This window comes from Lipophrys pholis (genome assembly GCF_963383615.2).
Source record: "Lipophrys pholis genome assembly, chromosome: 1".
Lineage (NCBI taxonomy): Eukaryota > Metazoa > Chordata > Actinopteri > Blenniiformes > Blenniidae > Lipophrys > Lipophrys pholis.
In genome coordinates, this window is record NC_137635.1 from 44706248 (window position 1) to 44725169 (window position 18922).

The 18922-nt window shown below is 41.4% G+C and overlaps 1 protein-coding gene across 1 annotated transcript; it reads left to right on the forward strand.

The window, feature by feature from the left end:
• Positions 1–627: 627 nt before the first annotated feature.
• On the forward strand, positions 628–18640 carry lrrcc1 (leucine rich repeat and coiled-coil centrosomal protein 1). Its single transcript, XM_080484945.1, has 19 exons — positions 628–1050; positions 2785–2990; positions 3075–3140; positions 3220–3387; positions 4905–5065; positions 5817–6014; positions 6706–6890; positions 9349–9514; positions 10640–10788; positions 11611–11815; positions 11980–12119; positions 13287–13488; positions 14056–14241; positions 14976–15150; positions 15386–15549; positions 16744–16952; positions 17040–17177; positions 17996–18131; positions 18411–18640. The coding sequence occupies exons 1-19, from the start codon at positions 1007–1009 to the stop codon at positions 18519–18521; spliced, it is 3009 nt and encodes a 1002-aa protein (XP_080341071.1). The 5' UTR covers positions 628–1006; the 3' UTR covers positions 18522–18640.
• The last annotated feature ends 282 nt before the right edge of the window (positions 18641–18922 follow it).

An 18922-nucleotide genomic window follows, 5' to 3' on the forward strand; every position in this document is an offset into this window, starting at 1 on the left:
AGACGATAAAACTGGTGTGATGCATGCTCTTCCTCTGGTCCTTGTAAGCAGCTAAATTCTGCAGCATCTGTAATTGAGCAATGTTTTCTTCTTCTTCTTCTTCTTTTTTTTTTTAACTTGTTCACTGACATTCAAAGATATTAATTGGATATTCAGTTTCTCTCTCTGTCTGAGTCTTGTCCTGATTGAGATGTGGAAAATTGTTTTCTGTCCAAGACTGAATGCCTAAAGTAATTTAAAAAGCATATCTGCTTGACAAACAAAACTGTATTAGAAAATGTATAAGATCTTATTGTTGAACATGTTTTGTGGCTTGAGATTTATTTTCTGGAAGGGGATCAATATGTGTTGTCTCATTTAGGCCTATGTCTACTTATGTAGGTTTATGTGTATACTTGTATAGATCTTTGTTTTTGCATATACAATATAGGTCTATATGCCTGATCATATGACCTACTTGTCCACTTAGTATTCATGTATATAGATTAACGTACCTACATATAAAGGGCTATGTGATTGATTCCGTGTTCTACTTGTCCACTGGAATAGATCTACCTAACTTGGTCCTTGTATCTACATATATAGGTCTATGCTAAGTTTTCCGGAAATTAGCGTCAGTGACGTCACGTAAACAGGAAGTGAGAGACCAGAAGCGGCGAGTTCAACTGAACAAGTAAACAAACCCACGAAATGTAGTTTTTACTCACAATATGTTGTTTTTACTCTTAGAGAAAAACATATTGTATGTTGTTTGTACTCTTATAAAACTGAGTTTTGGCCATTTTGTGTCTAATCCAGCGACTGACGCCGCTATTTTTTGTGGACAGTCAAACTATTTGTCGCCGATGAGTTTTCTGGGAACTGAACTCAGCTGGAGAGTGTTTTTGGATGTTTTCCTCTCATTTTTTAACACATTCAGATTAATGTGACCCAGGAGGTTCGTTTCTTCTACATTTTGAGCAGACTTCATTTGTAAAAAGACGACAAACCGCTTCAAGACGTCGCTATGGGAGACAAGGAGCTGTGTCTCATTGACAAGAATGTAATAAGGTAACGATCTGCTTTTCACTGACACCAACTTTTAATAAAAAGTCACAGATTTACGTCAAACATTCATCTTTTGGAAAGAGTTTGCTATATTACAATATTGTCCCCACAAATGTAGTGAATTAAAAGTAGTTTGAAATTCCACTAAATCTTAATTTAAGTTTTGTTTAGTCGGCAACAATCCCAACATAGTCATTTCTCAGTACTTAACGTCACAGTAAAATGACCTAGAATAGATAATAACCGGAAAGAAGGAAGAGGAATTGTCTCGGAGACGACCTCTTTGTTAAAGTGAACAGGTGGTTGCTTTTGCTCATAACCACACTGAAACGAGACTGAAGGAGCTTATGTTTGTTTACATGGTGCAGGATTTCTTTCCAAGTACAGGATTATTTCAGATGCTGTTTTGTCTTTTCCACCTTCGTGTGTTCAACTTTTTATTTCACATTCATCTACAGACACGTATGGTTTGATTTCTTCACGGGTTGTATTGTATTGGGTTGCTACCAGCATCTACAGCTTTTAGAAATGTCATTAGTGTCATGTTCAGTGGCTATTTCACCTGACGTTTGTAATCTTTCCACACTTCCAGAAGCCTGTAGATTCACTTTAGAAACAATGTTAGTTAAATGTCAAGAGATGTAATCAGCAGTAATATATGAATAGTCAATAGAGGATGAAAAACGTCAGATGTTTACTGGTTTTACTGTGTTACTGATCTCAACTGTGTTTCAATATTTAGCTTTATCACTGTGGTGTGATTTAGGCTTATTAATCTGATATAGCTTTTAGATTGCTTCTTGAAATTTTGATAGTGGAATGATTGTTTGATTGATGAATTATGTAATTGAAAAATAAGCAACACAGCTTTCAATAATTGAGTGGGGAATGAAATGATGCAATGGGAGTGATTGTCAACGGAAAACTGTCAGAAGCTACACAGAGAGTATATTATGCAAAATGATCAGGGTCTGTTGTAGTTCTATATAGAACAAGAGCTATGTTAAGCAGAAAAACCTTGAATAATCTTTCTTATGTCCTACTGTGCTGAGATATAGGGAAATGTGTATAATAAGAATTTAGATTCAATAATCAAACTACAGAAAAAAGCACTTGGATTAATAAATAATGCTTGTTATTCTGAGTGTAGTACTTGATAACTTATACATGTGAAATATTATATTTAGAGTCAAGGCCTTCCTGTTTATATTGAAGAGTGTTTTTTTAGGTAAAGAGAAGGAAAAAATTTGTGAAAAGGATTTTTTTTATTGTTGTTTTTTTAGTAAAGTGAGAAGACATGGACAATGTAGACGGTTTTCTGTCCGTGGAGTTAAACTCTGAGTGAGAAATTTAAATGTTGCAGCTCGCTGTCAACTTAAAAAAAAGCTGTAAAATCCAGAATTATTCAGTATTTCCGTTCAGACAGATGACGAGGGAAAGGAAATATCATTATTGCTATGCTCTTTAGATCTTCCGTTTTTTTTCTTGTTATTGTCGGCTTTGTTTTTTTTAGGTTTATGTTTGTAAGTTGCACATGTTCCAGGTTAAACATAGAATTTATAGGATAATCATAAATAACCCACTGGCTTCAGCCTTTTTCATTTCCTGGTCATTTAAAATGAACGCTGTTTGTGTTTTCTCTGTGTTGAACTACGACCAGACCAAAACAAAACATTACTTCACATGTGGTGCAATGTTTTATGTTGTGCTGTTAATCCGACCTCGCCCTCTGTGTAGTTTGTTCGACGTCCCCCTGAGTCCGACCGTGTCTTCACTCAATCTGCACTGCAATCACATTGAGAAGATCGAGGGCCTGGCCTCGGCCTGGCACCTGCACCACTTAGACCTTTCCTCCAATCGCATTTCCAAGATTGAAGGTCTGAGTTCCCTCGCGTCCCTGAGGACTTTAAATTTATCCTGCAACTTAATCAGCACGGTCGAAGGTGAGTCTTTAGTCACCGTTTCAGCGCCGGGTGAGTGATGACGCTTCATTACCGGGTCCTGTGTTTCTCCTCCTCCCACCTCAGGACTGAACGGCCTTGTGAACCTAACCAGATTCAACTTGTCCTACAATCAGATAAACGACCTCAGCGGTGAGTTGTGCCCCGAATGCTCTCGCCTCCACACCCACAGGACGCCTCCTAACAACTGGCTGATACTTGTACTCGCCAGGCTTGCTGTATCTGCACGGCCCCGAGTACCAGCTGAAGCACCTCAGTCTCTATAGCAACCACCTGGACGATATCGATCACCTCCTGCAGTGCCTGCTGGGATTAAACAATTTAAGAGAGGTCACTTTAAACCAGGACGGGAAAGATAACCCCGTCTGCAGGTCACCAGGTAGGACGCGATGTCACGATTCACTGATTGCCTTCAGTACAGTTTGTGTGTTCTTTGTGTGTTGAAAAACAGAAGGCCAACTTACATGCAGTCGGGTATTACAGCAAAATAAATAGAAACGTTGAGGATGTGTACACATCTATTTTATTCATTCATTCATTTATTATTGATTATGTTGCTTTAATGAAAGTGGAAGCAAAATTTGAACCTTAATGCGCTCTACATTAGGAGCAGCAAGAAGAAAATTGGTATTTCAATTTGTGATTTCTTATATTTGCCTGCCCCTTACTTGAACAATTAAGAAAAAGAAGTTCTTATATCTAATGCAGTTTATCAACACATTGATTATAAAAACAACAAAACAAACAAAAAAGCCCATTCACTACAAGTTTACTCAGCAATTGATTGTTAAAAATCACTTCAAATTTCATGTCCATGACAGCGTTTTCTGCAGCTGTACTTTTGTTTTGTTTTTAATCTGCAGATCCTTCTCGACATTTCTTAAGTCATTTGGGTCCTTTTGTTCTTAATTTCTTTCTGTTTTGTGGCTTTTCCATCCCAGGTATGAATTAATGTTAAAGTGGTGATATGAAAATTCAATCCGCCACACCTGACTAAGATGTTCAGGGGTGTTAAGCTTTAGGCCAAGTTGGCCAAAACGGAGCTGCAAGAGGCTTGAATGGAACAGCCAAACTACCAGCCAAATTGTAAACATTCCAAAGAAGTCACAATTTTCTTAAGAGGAGCTGCAACAAGCACTGTAGTTTGCAAAATTAAAATTGGCTTTATGTTGACGTTTTAGTCATTTCTCATAGTAATTGTTTGATTTTTGTGAATATACAGACATTTTCATTGCATATATTCTGCGCCACAACAAAGAAAAAACTTTAAAGTTTCAAATTAAAGGTTATCATGGCAATATTTTACCGGCCCAGCCCATTCCAGGTCAAATTGGGCTGAATGTGGCCCTCAGTTCCATGGTTTTAAACTACATGATTCATACATTTTCTAAGTCTGACGCACTCTTCTTAACGATGGACCAATGAACTCAACCATCCTCCTTAATCTGAATGGAGCCTGTTTGCAGGTTGACATTGGCTTACGGGCCTTATGTTTGACGCTCCTGCTTTAAGCCATTTGCTGTCGTCTTTCATAGTTTTTACTTGTTGACTTATTCACGAGCGCCGTCTCTTTTCATCACACCCCATCCTTAATTCTCGCTCATGCTGGTTTTCTGTGTAATCACTTCTTCCTGCACTCACTTCTCATTATTCCCTCCTTTTACCGTGCAAAGTCAAACACAAAGGGTATTCACATAAATGCAATGATTTGATTCAAAGGGACATATCACTGCTTCGTGAAGGCCACACAGCTATAGCATATACTTATAATGCATCTTTAAAAACTTTTTTTTCTTTTGTAAGACAAACAGAAGAAGTGTTAAATGGCCAAAGAGTGGTGTTCACGGATTGCCTGGTAGCTGCAGCTTATGCGCGGGTGTTTCTTTGTCACTGCAGGCTACAGGGAGATGGTTCTGCAGTCGCTGCCACAGATCTCTGTCCTGGACGGCGTGGACCGACTCGGGAACCCGTCAGGCCTGAGCAGTCTGTGTGACATCCCCGGTCTGGAGGACTACGTGGACCTCCTGCTCTCCTCGGACAACAGTCACAGCGGAGCGGTAATTGTTTGCCGATAGAAACGGAACCTTCAGTTTGTAGGAATGCTGTTTTAGCCAGCTTGAAGGTAGAAAATTATTCATCATAAGAGGAAACGACAAATTTTCACCAGCATTTCCAACCATCACCAGTGGACTCAGACTCCAGTGGAACTAGTTGAATCCGTTTGAAGCCTTTAAAAGTTTAGCTTCGTCCGCGCACAGAATAGTTTTCTGGTTTACTTCAGCATTTTTAGAATCGTGTTCACATATGTCTTATTGTTTGCATGATGCTGCTTTAATCTGTGTTTCTGGATCGGACAGTGGAATGTGCCCACGGGCAGTGAGATCCAGTAGAGGAGTGATGCCCAGTCTTTTTTTTTTTGAGGGACCCAAATTTTGAAGCTAAGATAAGCAGAGTGATAAGATGGCACAGTGGAGATATTCACACTGTTGTCAGTGGCAGTACACACAGAGTTCTACACGTACTAGACTGAAAAAAATCACAAGTATACAAATAGACCCCGATGCAGCACAAGTATCCTGTTACCGACCTTAAAGCCTGTTGTCTCATGCATTTCTCCAGATTCTATGAATCATGTGATTCGGTTATGTGCTGTAGCTGTTTGACTCTTCCACTGCATCTCATGGTGACTCTCTGTTTTGCACATTATTGTTTTTCTCTCTGCCACTTTCCTTTTCCCAAAAACCACAAAGAGCTGTGAATCGAAAGCCTAGAAAAAGAAGAAAGTCCACCTTTAAGTTTGTGTTCCAGGTTGGAAGGGACGGCCGTATCACTACGCCTCGCATCGACCACCTGCTGACTCACTTTCGTCAGCGGATCGCCTCACAAGCAGCGTCGGATCCGGCCTCGAGCCCAGACTGTGGGGAAGTCCAGCCGGCGTCTTCCACAAGAGCCGATCCGGCTCAGGAACGGCGCAGCAGGAAACCAGAGCAGCAGCGCATCCAGCAGGTGCGCACCTTCACTCAAAAACCGCTCGCACACTGAAAACTGGTGAGACGCACTTCATCAGCTTTTTATGATAATAGAGAAATTAAAATGACTCCAAATTGCTCCATTGTGCCCGTCAGTGTGAGTAGGAAATTAAAATGAGACGTTTTAGTGAAAAACAGCAGCACACAGCATTCATGCTGTACAGCCAGTCACATTGGAACTTTCCAGTTCAACCTGAACACTCTGAGCTTCATCTATTACAGTGCTTCATCACATTTGTTTTCATAACATTCATTGAACTGCATACGTTAATTCCAGTATTTGATATTTTTGCCTCATTTCTAATGAAAGCATCCCATCACACCTCATATGTGTGATTTCGCTCAGATGTCGGGTCTTGCAGACTCAAAATTAAACAAAGCTTGAACCATCTACCGCTCATGTTGCCTCACAAACGGCATCCAGCATCATCAAAAATCAAAAATGTGTCATTTTCAGTGGTAAAAGCAGAAGGAGCTGCTAAAACGTTCTGATAGATTTCTCTGTAAACCTTGTTACAATTAAAACGCTTGCTTAAAGTTGAGTTAGTGAGTCTGAATTCCCCGTGTGAGTATTGGCGGAATCATTTATGAGCTCTGTGTTGGACCACCAACCTCTGCCCTGAATTTTCTTCTGCTCACGCTTGATGGTAGAACTTTACTTTATTCAGGTTCCTGCAAGTAAGAAATCCACCCGCCTCACAGTACGGAAAGCCAAGAGGGACACAGACCGCACCTCAGAGAGCGAGTGCGACAGCGCAAAGGAGATCTGGAGGCGAACCCGGATTCCAAAACCTCGTGCCTGCATCGCGTCGAGCACCAGCACACAGGAGAGCAAGGCCAGGATGTCTGACAGGTGCTTCTGCTCAGTGGAACTGAATTCACATTACAAAGGAAAATTCGTGGTTGTTTGGATTTGGAAAAGTAAAAAAAAAATCTACGTTATTTGTTTGCAGTAGTGTTGTTGAAGAGTGTCTGGGCATCATTTGAATGCTTGAAGATGATTGTTGAAATTATTTATTGACTTTTGATTCAATTAAGTGGTGTATTTTGTTGAAGGATGAAGACCGATGGTGATTAATTAACTTTAAATCTTACAACTTTATTGATTTAAAGTGATGAACAGAAGAGATTTCAGTTAGTTTGAATTAGCTTTTTTTTTTTTTTTTTTTTTTTAATCTTATAGTTATCAACCTATTATTGACTTTTTCTTTCTTTATCTGGAAACCAACTGTTTCCTTAAATGAAAAGTGAATCGATTCGTTTGGCATCCTCTTTGTTGAGGCAGACAAAAAGACACGGCCAATATTTCTTCAGGTTCATTTATTTTGTCAGTGTACACAGTTCATTCTCCATATCCTGCAGAAATATCAGCTCGTTAAAATAAGACGGTTTGATGCTGACAACTACTTTTAACTTAGTTTGTAGAGAATAAATTGCTGTGATTACAGTTTAAATCACACAGAGAAAAGTACAACTTGAGTGAGGAACAGCAGCGTATAAAAAAACCCACAAACTGCTTTTTAAGTCCTTTATTAGTTCTTAAGACGAGCGCTGCACAATATTTTGCCATTTAGAAATAAATCCTTATTGCGATCTCGACATACGTCGTGATTCTGTTGCGAAAGATTGACCAAAATGCATTAAATAGTTTTGTTTTACAGTGCATTCATGCTCTGTAAATTCAGAATGACATATTTTCAGATGTGAAAGAAAAGTGTGATAATTCGCCCGCTGCTATTATTTCATACCTGGAGGCCACGAGGATCAAGAAACCAGGAGCACAAACCAAAAGAAATAAAGGAAAGATGACTAAAAACCTCAAACGGCTCTGCTCCTGAAGTGCTGCTGGTGGGAACAGAGCCGAGTGACAGCTGCTAGAAGGATCCAGTTACAAGACATTTCAAGTGAAAACGCATCGTTTGTTTGCGTTTACTATCGAGAAAAGTTTCATGTTTACAGGGCAACGCTTTGTGTAAACAAACGCTGAAACCAATGTAGTTTTCATGTTGGGCCTCTAGTGCTGTTGTGTGTTTTTCTAATGAAACCACACACACACATACAGAGAACAATACGCTATAGAGTGAGTACACGGACAGTCGTATGGACGGATGATCAAGTTGGATTGTTATTACAGCGACTCTCAACTCACAAACTACCAAGTCCCAGGAGAATAGGGGAGTCATGACGCCCGGGAGGAAAACATTGTTGCTAGTGTCCATCTACTTGCGCATGTGCAATAGAACTATTCACAAGGGGCGTGATCTGCAGGATGTGCCGTTGAAGCATCTCCACCGTCTATAGGGCGGACAGAGCGCAGCGTTTCCAAAACGTTGCATTTTTCCTCGTTAACACGACAGTGGAGTCAGAGCATCTTCAAAAAATGTTTTAGTTTTCTTCCATTTCCATGGAGATGGAGTCAGAGCATTTTCAAAAAGTTCCACCTTGGAAGCCGTTTTCTAAAAGTTGTGTTTTCAGTGACTCCGAGCACCGTTGTCGTGTAAGCGGACCCCCAAAACTCAATGGAAATTTTGTGCTTTCAATTGAAAACGTCCCGTAAACAAAGTTAAATTAGGAGCAAGAGAAAGAGCACTGTTATTTGAAGGAACAAATCTCAAAGCACAAAGTCATTATCATCTAAGTAACATGGTAAATGGATTTCTCTTTAGCACTTTTAATCGACTTGAGCAGTCCCAAAGCGCTTTACATCATTAATAACAAACCGTTGGGAGCAGTTTGGTGTTCAGTGTCCTGCTCAAGGACACTTCGGCATGTGAAGTTGGGGAATCGAACCTGCAACCTCCTGATTGGGAAGGTCTTCATTCAGGTTAATTGAATTCATACAGGGACACATTTTTTTTCGCAGAAGTCGGATGTGTCCTTTTTGTCCCGCTCTTCATGCTCATATGCATTCCACTGCTTGCCGCAGGCCCTCGATGAATTTCTGAAGTAAAGTGAGGAAACACTGACACTCAACGCCAAAGTTTGCTGACACCAATGTTTTTATTGCCAAAGTTGCAGCCATAATAAGTAAACAGTATGCAGCAGTGTTTCATCATGCACCACCTTAATGCCATCAAGGTGTCCTAATGACGGAGGAAATCATTTTAGCCCTGAAAGAGGTGATAAAGTTTCCTCCTCTGATAGAAATTACCACCGTCACATTGCTGCGGTGATTAACGGGCGTTCCTCCGTGGTCCTCAGCCGCTCATCGCACTTCATCAGCTGCCGACGCTTAAAATTCAGCAAGGTGATTTTTATTTTTTTTTTCTTTTACAGCTGCTTTAATTCCTGCGGTGTGTTTTTATGTGCAGCGATCAGGAGAAGCGTAAACGGAGGACTTTGAAGTACGCAGCTCGGCCCAGGAGGAAGGCCGGCGACGTGGAGGCCGCCGGGCCGGTGAAGAAGGGACCTGTGAGGACAGATAAGGCCTCAGACGTCATAAAAACCAGGTCGACCCAGGAGGAGGAAACCTACAGGGTACGACAGGGACAAGAGGCCGGATTTAAAAAGAATGAGTTCCTATACAAGAAGGAATGACAGGAGTGTGTTTGGAGCAACTTCCATTGTGCATTTCCGCTTCAAAAAATCAGCCACTAGTCAAATGATTGCTTTTTATACGGATGATACGTGATGAAAATGTCAATATTTTCACAAAACCAAAAGATTTCTACCGAAAAGTGAGTTTAATCTCAACATAAAGCAAATTTTAATGATGCAAAAATGCAGGGAAATGTCTCAAACGATCTGTTGCATTATGCATGTTTATACAAACTCACCTTGCCAGCATGGCTTTAAGGCGAATGCTCGTTTACTAACAATGATCCCAGGGTCACAGTGTTGTGTTCTGGCCCTTACTGTTTACCAATTTAAATCAATGATTTCATCAAACTTTTTCCCAGTGTGCTTGGGTGTTCTGCCGACCAGATTGCAGTAGAAACAGCCCCGTCGTTCCTCACGCGATCTCTTTATTTTGTTTTCCTGGATACACACTGGACAGGCCGCCAGCCATCGCCGGATAAACACAGAACCACAGACAAACTCATTCATACGAGTAGTTTTACACAGTAACATCACGTGCATGTTTTTGTGGGAGGAAACTAGCGTATTCTGAGAAAAGCCTTGCGTGTGCAGGTAGAACATGCAAAGCCTCTCACCCACGATGCATTTTCACTATTCATTCATTTGTTTTTGAAGAAATATACAACAAAAAAGATTGAAAAATTAAGGAAAATGTTCCTTTTGATATGTAGGTACACACTAATAATAGAAAAAAAAATAAACAACCGGGAAAAACATGTTTTTTTTATTCCTTCACCTTTCAACCATTGACTTATTTCACACTACATGTACAAACTTTGTATCACTACGCAATCATCACAATTATACATAAGTATATATACACGTGGTAAACATACTGTAGCCTTATATACATGTATACATATATATTATAAGGTGAAAGTGCAAACCACTACACCAACATTTGTTAAAAAAAAAGTAATGCTTGTAAAACTATTATTGTTCTTACACAGATGATGACAACGTTTTGACAGCTCATTAAGTTGCTTTTAGAATTTCACATTGTTACGTTGTGTGTTTGCTCAGACAATCGTGGAGGAGCGTGACCAGGAGAGAGAGAGGCGCTGGAAGGCAGAACAGGCCGTGAGGAAGCTGACTGAGGAGCTGAGGCTCCTGCAGACCAAGATCCACGAGGAGAAGGACCTTCAGAGCTTGGCGCTGCACACCACGGACAGGTGAGGAGGAGCCAAAGAAAGATCACCAGTAGCTCTAAATTCTGTCTCTCGGAAAGAGAGGAAGAAGAGATAATGAAGTCGTCTTTGTGGGTTTTAGCCATTCATTTCTAAACTTCTGGTCTTTTGTACCAGAGCCTCCTGCCTGCCTCGTGTTTGAACAATGAGCTCCCGTACCACCATTAAAATTCCTCACTGTCGTTGTGCTTTGGACTGAAATCAGGCACATATTTTGGCTCCATTACTCCCAAAATCGTACCTGCAGTATTTTCGTGCAGGGATCATTAACCCGCACACTCATCCCGATTACACTGCACAGCTTTTCTTTAAACTCCACAGGCTTTGAGAACCTATAATAATTTTTTCTTTCTCCTCTGCGCTGCACAGATAAGGCTTTGGTCTTTGTTTGCATCTCATCCCACTTACATGAATCTGCATTATTGTCATAATTAAAAGCCCGAAGAGCCGCATATGTCGGCATCATTGCACAAATCGATCTGAGCTGTCATTTTTTGTTATGTTGCCGCAGCTGTAACGCTCATCGGGACGCAGATTACAGCCGAGTGACTCATCTATTCAGAATAACAGACTGTCCATGTGGTGCAGCTCTCTCCACCACATGGCCGTTCCCCTCCCTTGAGATTACATTTTGACTGCGCCTCTCATGCTCAATTTTTCACTTCCTCAGACAATCACATCTTTAATATTGAGGGGAAAGTGCAGAGGACGTTCAAGGGCATCACAGAATTGGCAGCGGTTTCTCGACGTGCCAGAACAGAAAATCGTGGGCCATACATCATGTTTGTTTTAACTCGTCCTGTCCAGGCTGAAAGAAGTGCTGCTGAAGGAGCGATCGGGGCGCTCGGGGCTGCAGGCCCGTGTGGAGGAGCTGGAGGGGAGGTGCTGCTCCTTAACCCAGCAGCTGGAGCAGGCCCGACGCAACGAGGAGCAGCACAAGACCGCCCTGCGGAGGCTGGAGGAGAGCGTCTCCCAGGCGGAGGGGCTCAGGACTCGCCAGCAGGCCGAAGAGGTGCATCTTATCCCAGAACTTCATCATATAGATCAGGCATTAGCAAACTGGTGGCCCTGTACACATTCTTTACAGCTCATTTCTAAAACAGTTTAGAAAAAAACGGATGTGTCCTTGTGTTAGAGGTTGATAAATGTATATATAACATCCGTATATTCACTCAGATGAAGCGGCGCCAGGAGCTGGAGAACAAGGCGGCAGCTCTGAGGAGAGAGCTGGACATCCAGAGAGCCTCGGTGCACCAGCACAAAGACAAACTGCAGAAGCTGCACGAACTGCTGGCATTCAGGGAGCATGAACACAGGTACCTCGTCATCGTCAACGTCATTGTTACTGGAGTTTTCAAGTGTTTAACTTCAAACATGTTATTGGATAGTTATTGGATTTCACAGTTAGGGAGTAAATACATAAAGATTACCTTCTATGGCAAGAAAAAGTCTAAATGTTTTCCTTTTGAATCAAGGTCCTTATCTGCTGCATTATTCTGCTGCATTATACAAACGTTCAGATCTACTTCTACATTTCAAGTAAATATACAATGTTCCTAATTGATCACCATGCAAACAATTATAGTATTTAATTTATTTACAGAATAGAATAGAATAGAATTATTGTCAATGTATGTCTCACATAATGAAATTATAGTTTAAAAATGATGTAAGTCCAACTGTTAGATTAAAAGTTGGGATTATTTAACAAAAGACAAGACAAATATAATTTAAGAGTTTTGCAATATCACAAGGACAAGAGCGTTTTTAACATGAACATCCTGTCTGCAGTATATAATGATGGAGTGCCGGGCTGAACAGAAAGGTGAAGCTGTGTAAAACAAAAAGAGGAGTACTGAGAGAGTGAACGTAGACTATGGCTTCGTTGACGCAGTCGACAAAGTTAGAGCTGAATGCGTCTTTTGTGGCGCAAAACTGGTAAATGAAAGCTTGAAATTGCAAGTTGAAGCGGCTCCAAACACCTCGAGACAGAATGTGAACACCGAGTTCATCCTCAGAGAAAAGGGAACTGATCATTACAGAATATAACAAAGAAAGCGTATTTCACATACAGTTTCTTTATGAGGTTCCTTCTACTTTTTGTTTTTCTAATTGTTTACTTGCACTCAATTGTCCCCCTGCTTACTTTGCAAGGTTGGAGACAAGGAAGTGTCCTCGCAGCACTTTAAAATGTTTGATTAGTATTTTTTTTTTCTTTATGTTTATAATTAAATGATACACTTTTAATGTAAACTGTTAAAATGTGTAGTTTTTGACATAAATGTATTATATGCAGCAGAACAATTAGCCTCAACATGGAAGCAAATCAAAAGCAGAAAAAGAGACGATTTGATGCGAAAGTATTTCGGTTGTCATGTTTCTCAGTAACTGAGACTAATCCCGTTTTAGATCGGTGACATTATAGCGTTTAGTTTCCGTTAATAATGATTGATTAAAAAGAGTCCCATCCTTTTCTGCCTCAGGCAACAGCTGGACTCGCGCTTACAACCCGGTGGGGCAGATTTCCAAGAGGCGGTGGCGAAAGAAGTGTCGTCAGCCGAGCAGCGGCACGGCCGCAGGGAGGCGGAGCTGCAGGAGAAACTGGAGGAGGGCAGGAGGCAGTACGCCGCCCTGGAGGACGAATTCCGCATGGCGCTCACCATCGAGGCCGCTCGCTTCTCCGAGGTCAGCCATAAGAAGGAAAAAAAAAACAAAACCATACAGACGGCCTGTAATCACGGCCATGTTATCTTGAATTTGCAGTCCGGCTGATAAGTGATTCCTCTGGACTGCAAAAAAAAAAAATTTCAATGATTGAACTGGAATCAACTCCGGTCTGGTTGGATTCTGGCTGAGAGTTAATTAGGATCATTTGACTGCGGACAAAAAGCCTGTGATTGCAGCAAGAAGAAAGATTGGATTCAAATCAATTCTTGGCTCTTTTTTTTTTTCTTTCCAGCCCAAGCACAAAATGTAATCTTAGTTTTGATTACAGCGACTCGTACAATTTCTCCTTCAGTTCACCCAAAACTTTCCACCAGCGCTGAGTGAGTTCCAGATATGCAGGCAAACCTTAAAATGATTGCTTTCTGTAAATCCTCGCCTCTGAAACTCCTTCCCTCAGACCTCGACGTCGACCCCGATCGGAGGCATTTTCCAGGGCAGCTCAATTTAGGAGCGGAGTTTCTCGTTTCCGTTCAGGTCTCGTTTCTGATCGACGTTCCCTTCGACTCCTCCGCTCTTCCTCCGCAGGTGAAGGAGGCGTGTGAGCAGCTGACGGCAGAACTGATGGAAGTCAAGTCGACCCTGGACCAGTCGCAGCAGAGGGAGAAGAAATCCAGCTCTCTGGTGCAGGAGCTCACGGCCATAGTGAAAGAACAGAAGAGCAGCATCTCGGAGCTCATGAAGGCGAAGAAAGACGCCGTGGCTCAACTTAAGGTGTGAAGGTTTCCGAAGCATGCGGCGAGTAAAGCTGGAGAGCCTCATCTGTTTCACAGTCCAGTTATAACAACCAGCTGTTGATAAGCTGAACTCTTCTCGAGCGAGTTAGTTCAAGGGTGTCAATAAGAGCATTAGAACCGAAAAGTAAGTAGAACTCTTAAACTCAGAGTATTAATATGTCATTAACAAGTTCATATTTAATGAACTATCCATTTACAACACATGAAAAACCCTGAAATTTGAATAAAAGAACTATAAGTTCAACAATATGATGCTTCAGTTCACCATGTGCTTCACAACTCACAGCTCACGGGCCGTATGTTTGACACACCTGGGTTAGTAGATTCTATATTGAAATCTTGGAGCTCTTCTTTATATACTTGCTGCTTTGATGGTTTTGCCCCGAGGTTAATTTGATCATTCTACCAGGATGTGAACTGATCTTTGATGATGTTTATTGCTCTACTGAGGCATCGGAAGACTAATTTGTGAGGAAATTTTAGCTTAATAAGTGCTACTCTTATATAAAAAGCATCGCTGAAGGCAGGGGACACCATGAACAGGCTAAACACAGAAAGACACTATATTTGCTGTGAGACGAGAGTAGAAAAGACCGCCGCTCAAAGACCTGTGGCGACTGACTGCTCTGATGCGTCGTGAATACTGAACGATGTAGCTCCAGTTTTATCTGACAGGTTGATCATCACTATCATCTGTCTGTCTCCTCCCAGAGCCGGCTGCACTCCCTGGAAGCAGAGGTGGGACAGGACCGGCGGCTTGGCCTGCAGCTCGAGCTGCTCAAGAAAGACAAGGCGCGACTGTTGTCTCAGCTCACGGCTCAGGAGTCTGTGATCGACGGCTTGAGGGCGGAGAGGAAGATCTGGGGCCAGGAACTGGCTCAGCAAGGTGGGAGGCATGCAGGACTGCTGTAGTGTGCTTTCAGACAGCATTGTAAAGCAACGGGACAGTGTGGGAGACACCTTTAGTGTTCATTTTGGAGCAGAGTCTCATTGTTGGGATTTCTGAAGTGGTGCCTGGATCGAATGCAACCTGCCATCTAGTGGCTGCGTGCGTGAAACACACTTCTCCAGCCAGAAAAGAGGTTTAATTCATTTTCTGCATTTACATTCCCCTGCCCTAGGAGCCTCGTTGGCTCAGGATCGAGGACGTCTGGAGGCGAGGATCGAGGTGCTGAGCTCCGAGCTGGACTCTCAGAAGAAGCAGGCAGAGAGGGACGGCGACGCTCTTAAAATCAAAGCCAGAATCATGGACGACCAGACGGAAACCATCCGCAAACTCAAAGAGGTACAATACCAGTTCGATGGAGGCAGGTGTGCTGATCTTGAACAGAAGCTGCCCAGTTTGAGCATTTTAATCATGAGCATTAATTTAGTTTGGCCTCCGTGTGAGGACACACAAGGATGATTTCCAAGGACTTTAAAAAAAAAAGAAAAAAAAAGAAATCATTTCAAAGTACTTGGAGGTTTTCCAAACCTCCTGCCAGGCTCAAATACAATCACAGCCTTTCTTTGGAAGGTGAAAGAGCGCTCTTTATATTCTGAAATGACAGGACACATTGTCCAGGGTACATGTCACTAGTCCACAAACACAGAGAGACAGACACTCACATACACATCTATAGACAATTTAGAGACACATTTCAGTTCAGGGGCCACATGCAGTCCAATAGTGCCATAATAAAACAAAATTCCAACTTTATTTATAGAACATTTTGAACATCATAGACATATTGTGTGAAATACAACATTGGCAGTCACGTCTGAATGTCCCCCCCCACCCATTACCTATTACCAGGCCAGACACTTCGGAAAAAAGAAGAAATAAAGAAATTTTTAAAAAGACTGGAGAAAATAAATATATAAATTAAAAAAAAGCATAAATCAAATGAAGGGAAAGAAGGAAAAAAATATATAAATAAAATATAATAAAGGGGGGGAGTGCCATAATAACTTTTAAAATAACCTTCAAGTTCCGAAAAAAATTTTTTGTCGTTTGTCCGCAACTCTTAGGAAATTTGTTAAAAAATCAATGATTCTATGAAATTTGTACCATTTGCTTGGTGATTTAGTTGGACTGGAGCCTCTTGTGGGTTGACTTTAGCCCTCGGACCTTATGTTTGACACCCCTGGTTTACAGTCACCAATTAACTTGCATGCATATACGTAATTGAACTGGGAGGAAACCAGAGAAAATGCACAAAGCTGATCAGAGAGAGAGTGCTAAACACCACGGTGAGGCTCAAACCGTTTACACCTGGATGGGTTTTTAATCTGAATCGTGTCACAAGTTTAATCGTGTCACCTGAATTGAATTGGCACCGCTACTGTTGAAATATGTTTGATTATATTTATGTATTTCAAAATCGTTTGGATGCTCCATGTGTTCTAAACAGTAAGATGAAGCCACTGTATCTTCTCTTGTCCGTCCCTTAAACTCAAAACTCCTCCTAATGCAGCGCTCTCTCCCTCTGCTGTCCAGAGCGTGCAGGAGCGCGACGATCAGATCCGCAGGCAGCGGGAGGAGGCCGCCCGGGCCCGGAGGAGCCTGCAGCAGCAGCAGGAGGAGGAGACGAGCCAGCAGGCCGAGCTCCGGGAGCGACTGGAGCAGCTCAACCTCCGCAAGGAGGAGCTCAAACAGCAGCTGGGAAACAAGGAGGCGGAGCTGGAGGAGCTCAGGAGAGTTTACAGGTGAGTCTCATCAAAAACGGTGAAGGTGAAGTAGTCAAATGTTTATTTGTTTAACCATTGGGTGTCTCCCTCTCTCTCTTGTTTCAGTGATTCCAGCAAGAAGTGGCAGGACAAGGCAGACCTGCTGACTCGGCTGGAGAGCCAGGTGATGCGCATGAAGGAGAACTTTGATTCGAAGGAGCGCCTGCTGCTGGAAGAGAGAGAAAAAGCAACAGAAGCACACAAGTATGCCCGTCGGGTTTGGTTTTGTTTTCTGTTTACTTCCCATGGGTCCCACATTTTGGCCATGCTGATCTTTACCCTATACAAACCCTCATTGGTGAAATGTTAAGAACCCAAATAATTTAAAATATTGAACTTTCTGGGTGTTTTAGTTGAAGAGAAACGGTCTTGAAGAAACCACGTCGTGTGCAACAAAGTGATGAATTCCTTATTGTCAGAAGGGTTTCTCACCTCCCATATTGTCATATTGTCTGTGCTGAGTCACATCCTTCTCAATACTCCTCGTACGAGAAAGACTTTTAAGAATGATCTAATTCATAAACTTTCACCGATTTAATCTATTAATATGCTATAAACAATCTATTAACAAGATCTTCCAGATAAATCTCATCAATTTTTCCCCAAAAGTTACTACTTTGTCGTACGTCCAAGCATCAACTTTTCATCAACTCTAGAACTCCATGTACAAATCATTTCAAATGCTTTGCTTTTTGGTCATTATTAAGGCGAAATGATCTAAACTACCAGCCATCTTTATTTCTAAAGCACAGTTAAAGACACCACAGTGGACCAACGAATAAATAAGAAGTACATTTACATTACATTTAGATAGTACGTTTACATAAAATAGATAAAACAATACAAAGCAGTCAAAACAAATCAAAAAAACATGGGTATTATAAAAGATATTAAAAAGAAGAGTAAAAACTACATTACAGCTCACATGTCGTCGAAGGCCAAAGAGGAAAGGTGGGTTTTAAGGCGATGAGGGTTTTAATCTCTCCTCTCTAACGTCCGCTTTGGCTGCGTCTCTCCTGCAGAGCCGCGGTGGAGAAGTTGCACAGTGTGGACGATGCTTTTCGCCGACAGCTGGAGTCGGTCCAGGACACGCATCTGGCTGAGCTGCTTCGTCTGGCTAATGAAAAACAAATCAAGATAGAACAAGCCAATCAGAAGGTAAGAAAAAAGACCTGGAGGTTTTGGTGTTTGGTGAGGGAAACAAAGCATTTCCAACTCACCTGGACTGTTGATGCATTGGGACTGACATTGAGGGTTTAAAGTGCAAAGTTTGTTTTTAAATGTAAATGCTGACCCAATTTGGGCACTTTTTCCAAAATTGACACCTTCAGTCACAATGATTTTTTTTTACTTGACGTTTAGTTTTCAGTCTTTAACTCTTGACGTGTGTTTTGGTTGTTTTATTAATCGGATGTTGTGTGTGTGCCTCTTCTACAGGTAATAGAAGTGGAGGAAGAGATGCGGCAGCTACTAGAAGAGACGGAAATCAACAAGAGAATCACGGAGGAGAAAATGAGACGCCTCACCAGAGTTCTCAAGGACTTTTAACACGACACACATGGATTTATTGTTTGAATATTTACTTGCACACAAGCGTTTTTGTAGATTTGAGCACAGTCTGGTTTATTGAAATAAATCTATTGAGTTGTTTTCTCTACTTAACATCTAATTAAGTACCATTTAGTAATTCCTGTGGTTTTAAAGATATATTCTATATATCTTAGATTTGGATAGGTTTATCTGAGTTTTAAAAAAAAAAAATAACATTGCACTCTCAAATAAATGGGTTTTGCACATATAATCGGATTTATAGGGAGATGTGTCAGTTCAAAATATACAAATGGAAATGTTAAAGCATACAGACCAAAAACTTTTTTATTTGTTTGTTACAGGGTTTTTCAAACCAGTAGTTCCTCCCCGCCTGGTCTCACAGTGTTTAATGTCTATTT

Bases quoted from the DNA above. Each gene is read 5' to 3' on its own strand.
- lrrcc1 (XM_080484945.1), top strand. From the start codon at position 1,007: ATGGGAGACAAGGAGCTGTGTCTCATTGACAAGAATGTAATAAG. The intron at 6,015-6,705 runs GTGCGCACCTTC...TACTTTATTCAG, and splicing joins AGCAGCAGCGCATCCAGCAG to GTTCCTGCAAGTAAGAAATC. The intron at 17,178-17,995 runs GTATGCCCGTCG...TCTCTCCTGCAG, and splicing joins AAAGCAACAGAAGCACACAA to AGCCGCGGTGGAGAAGTTGC.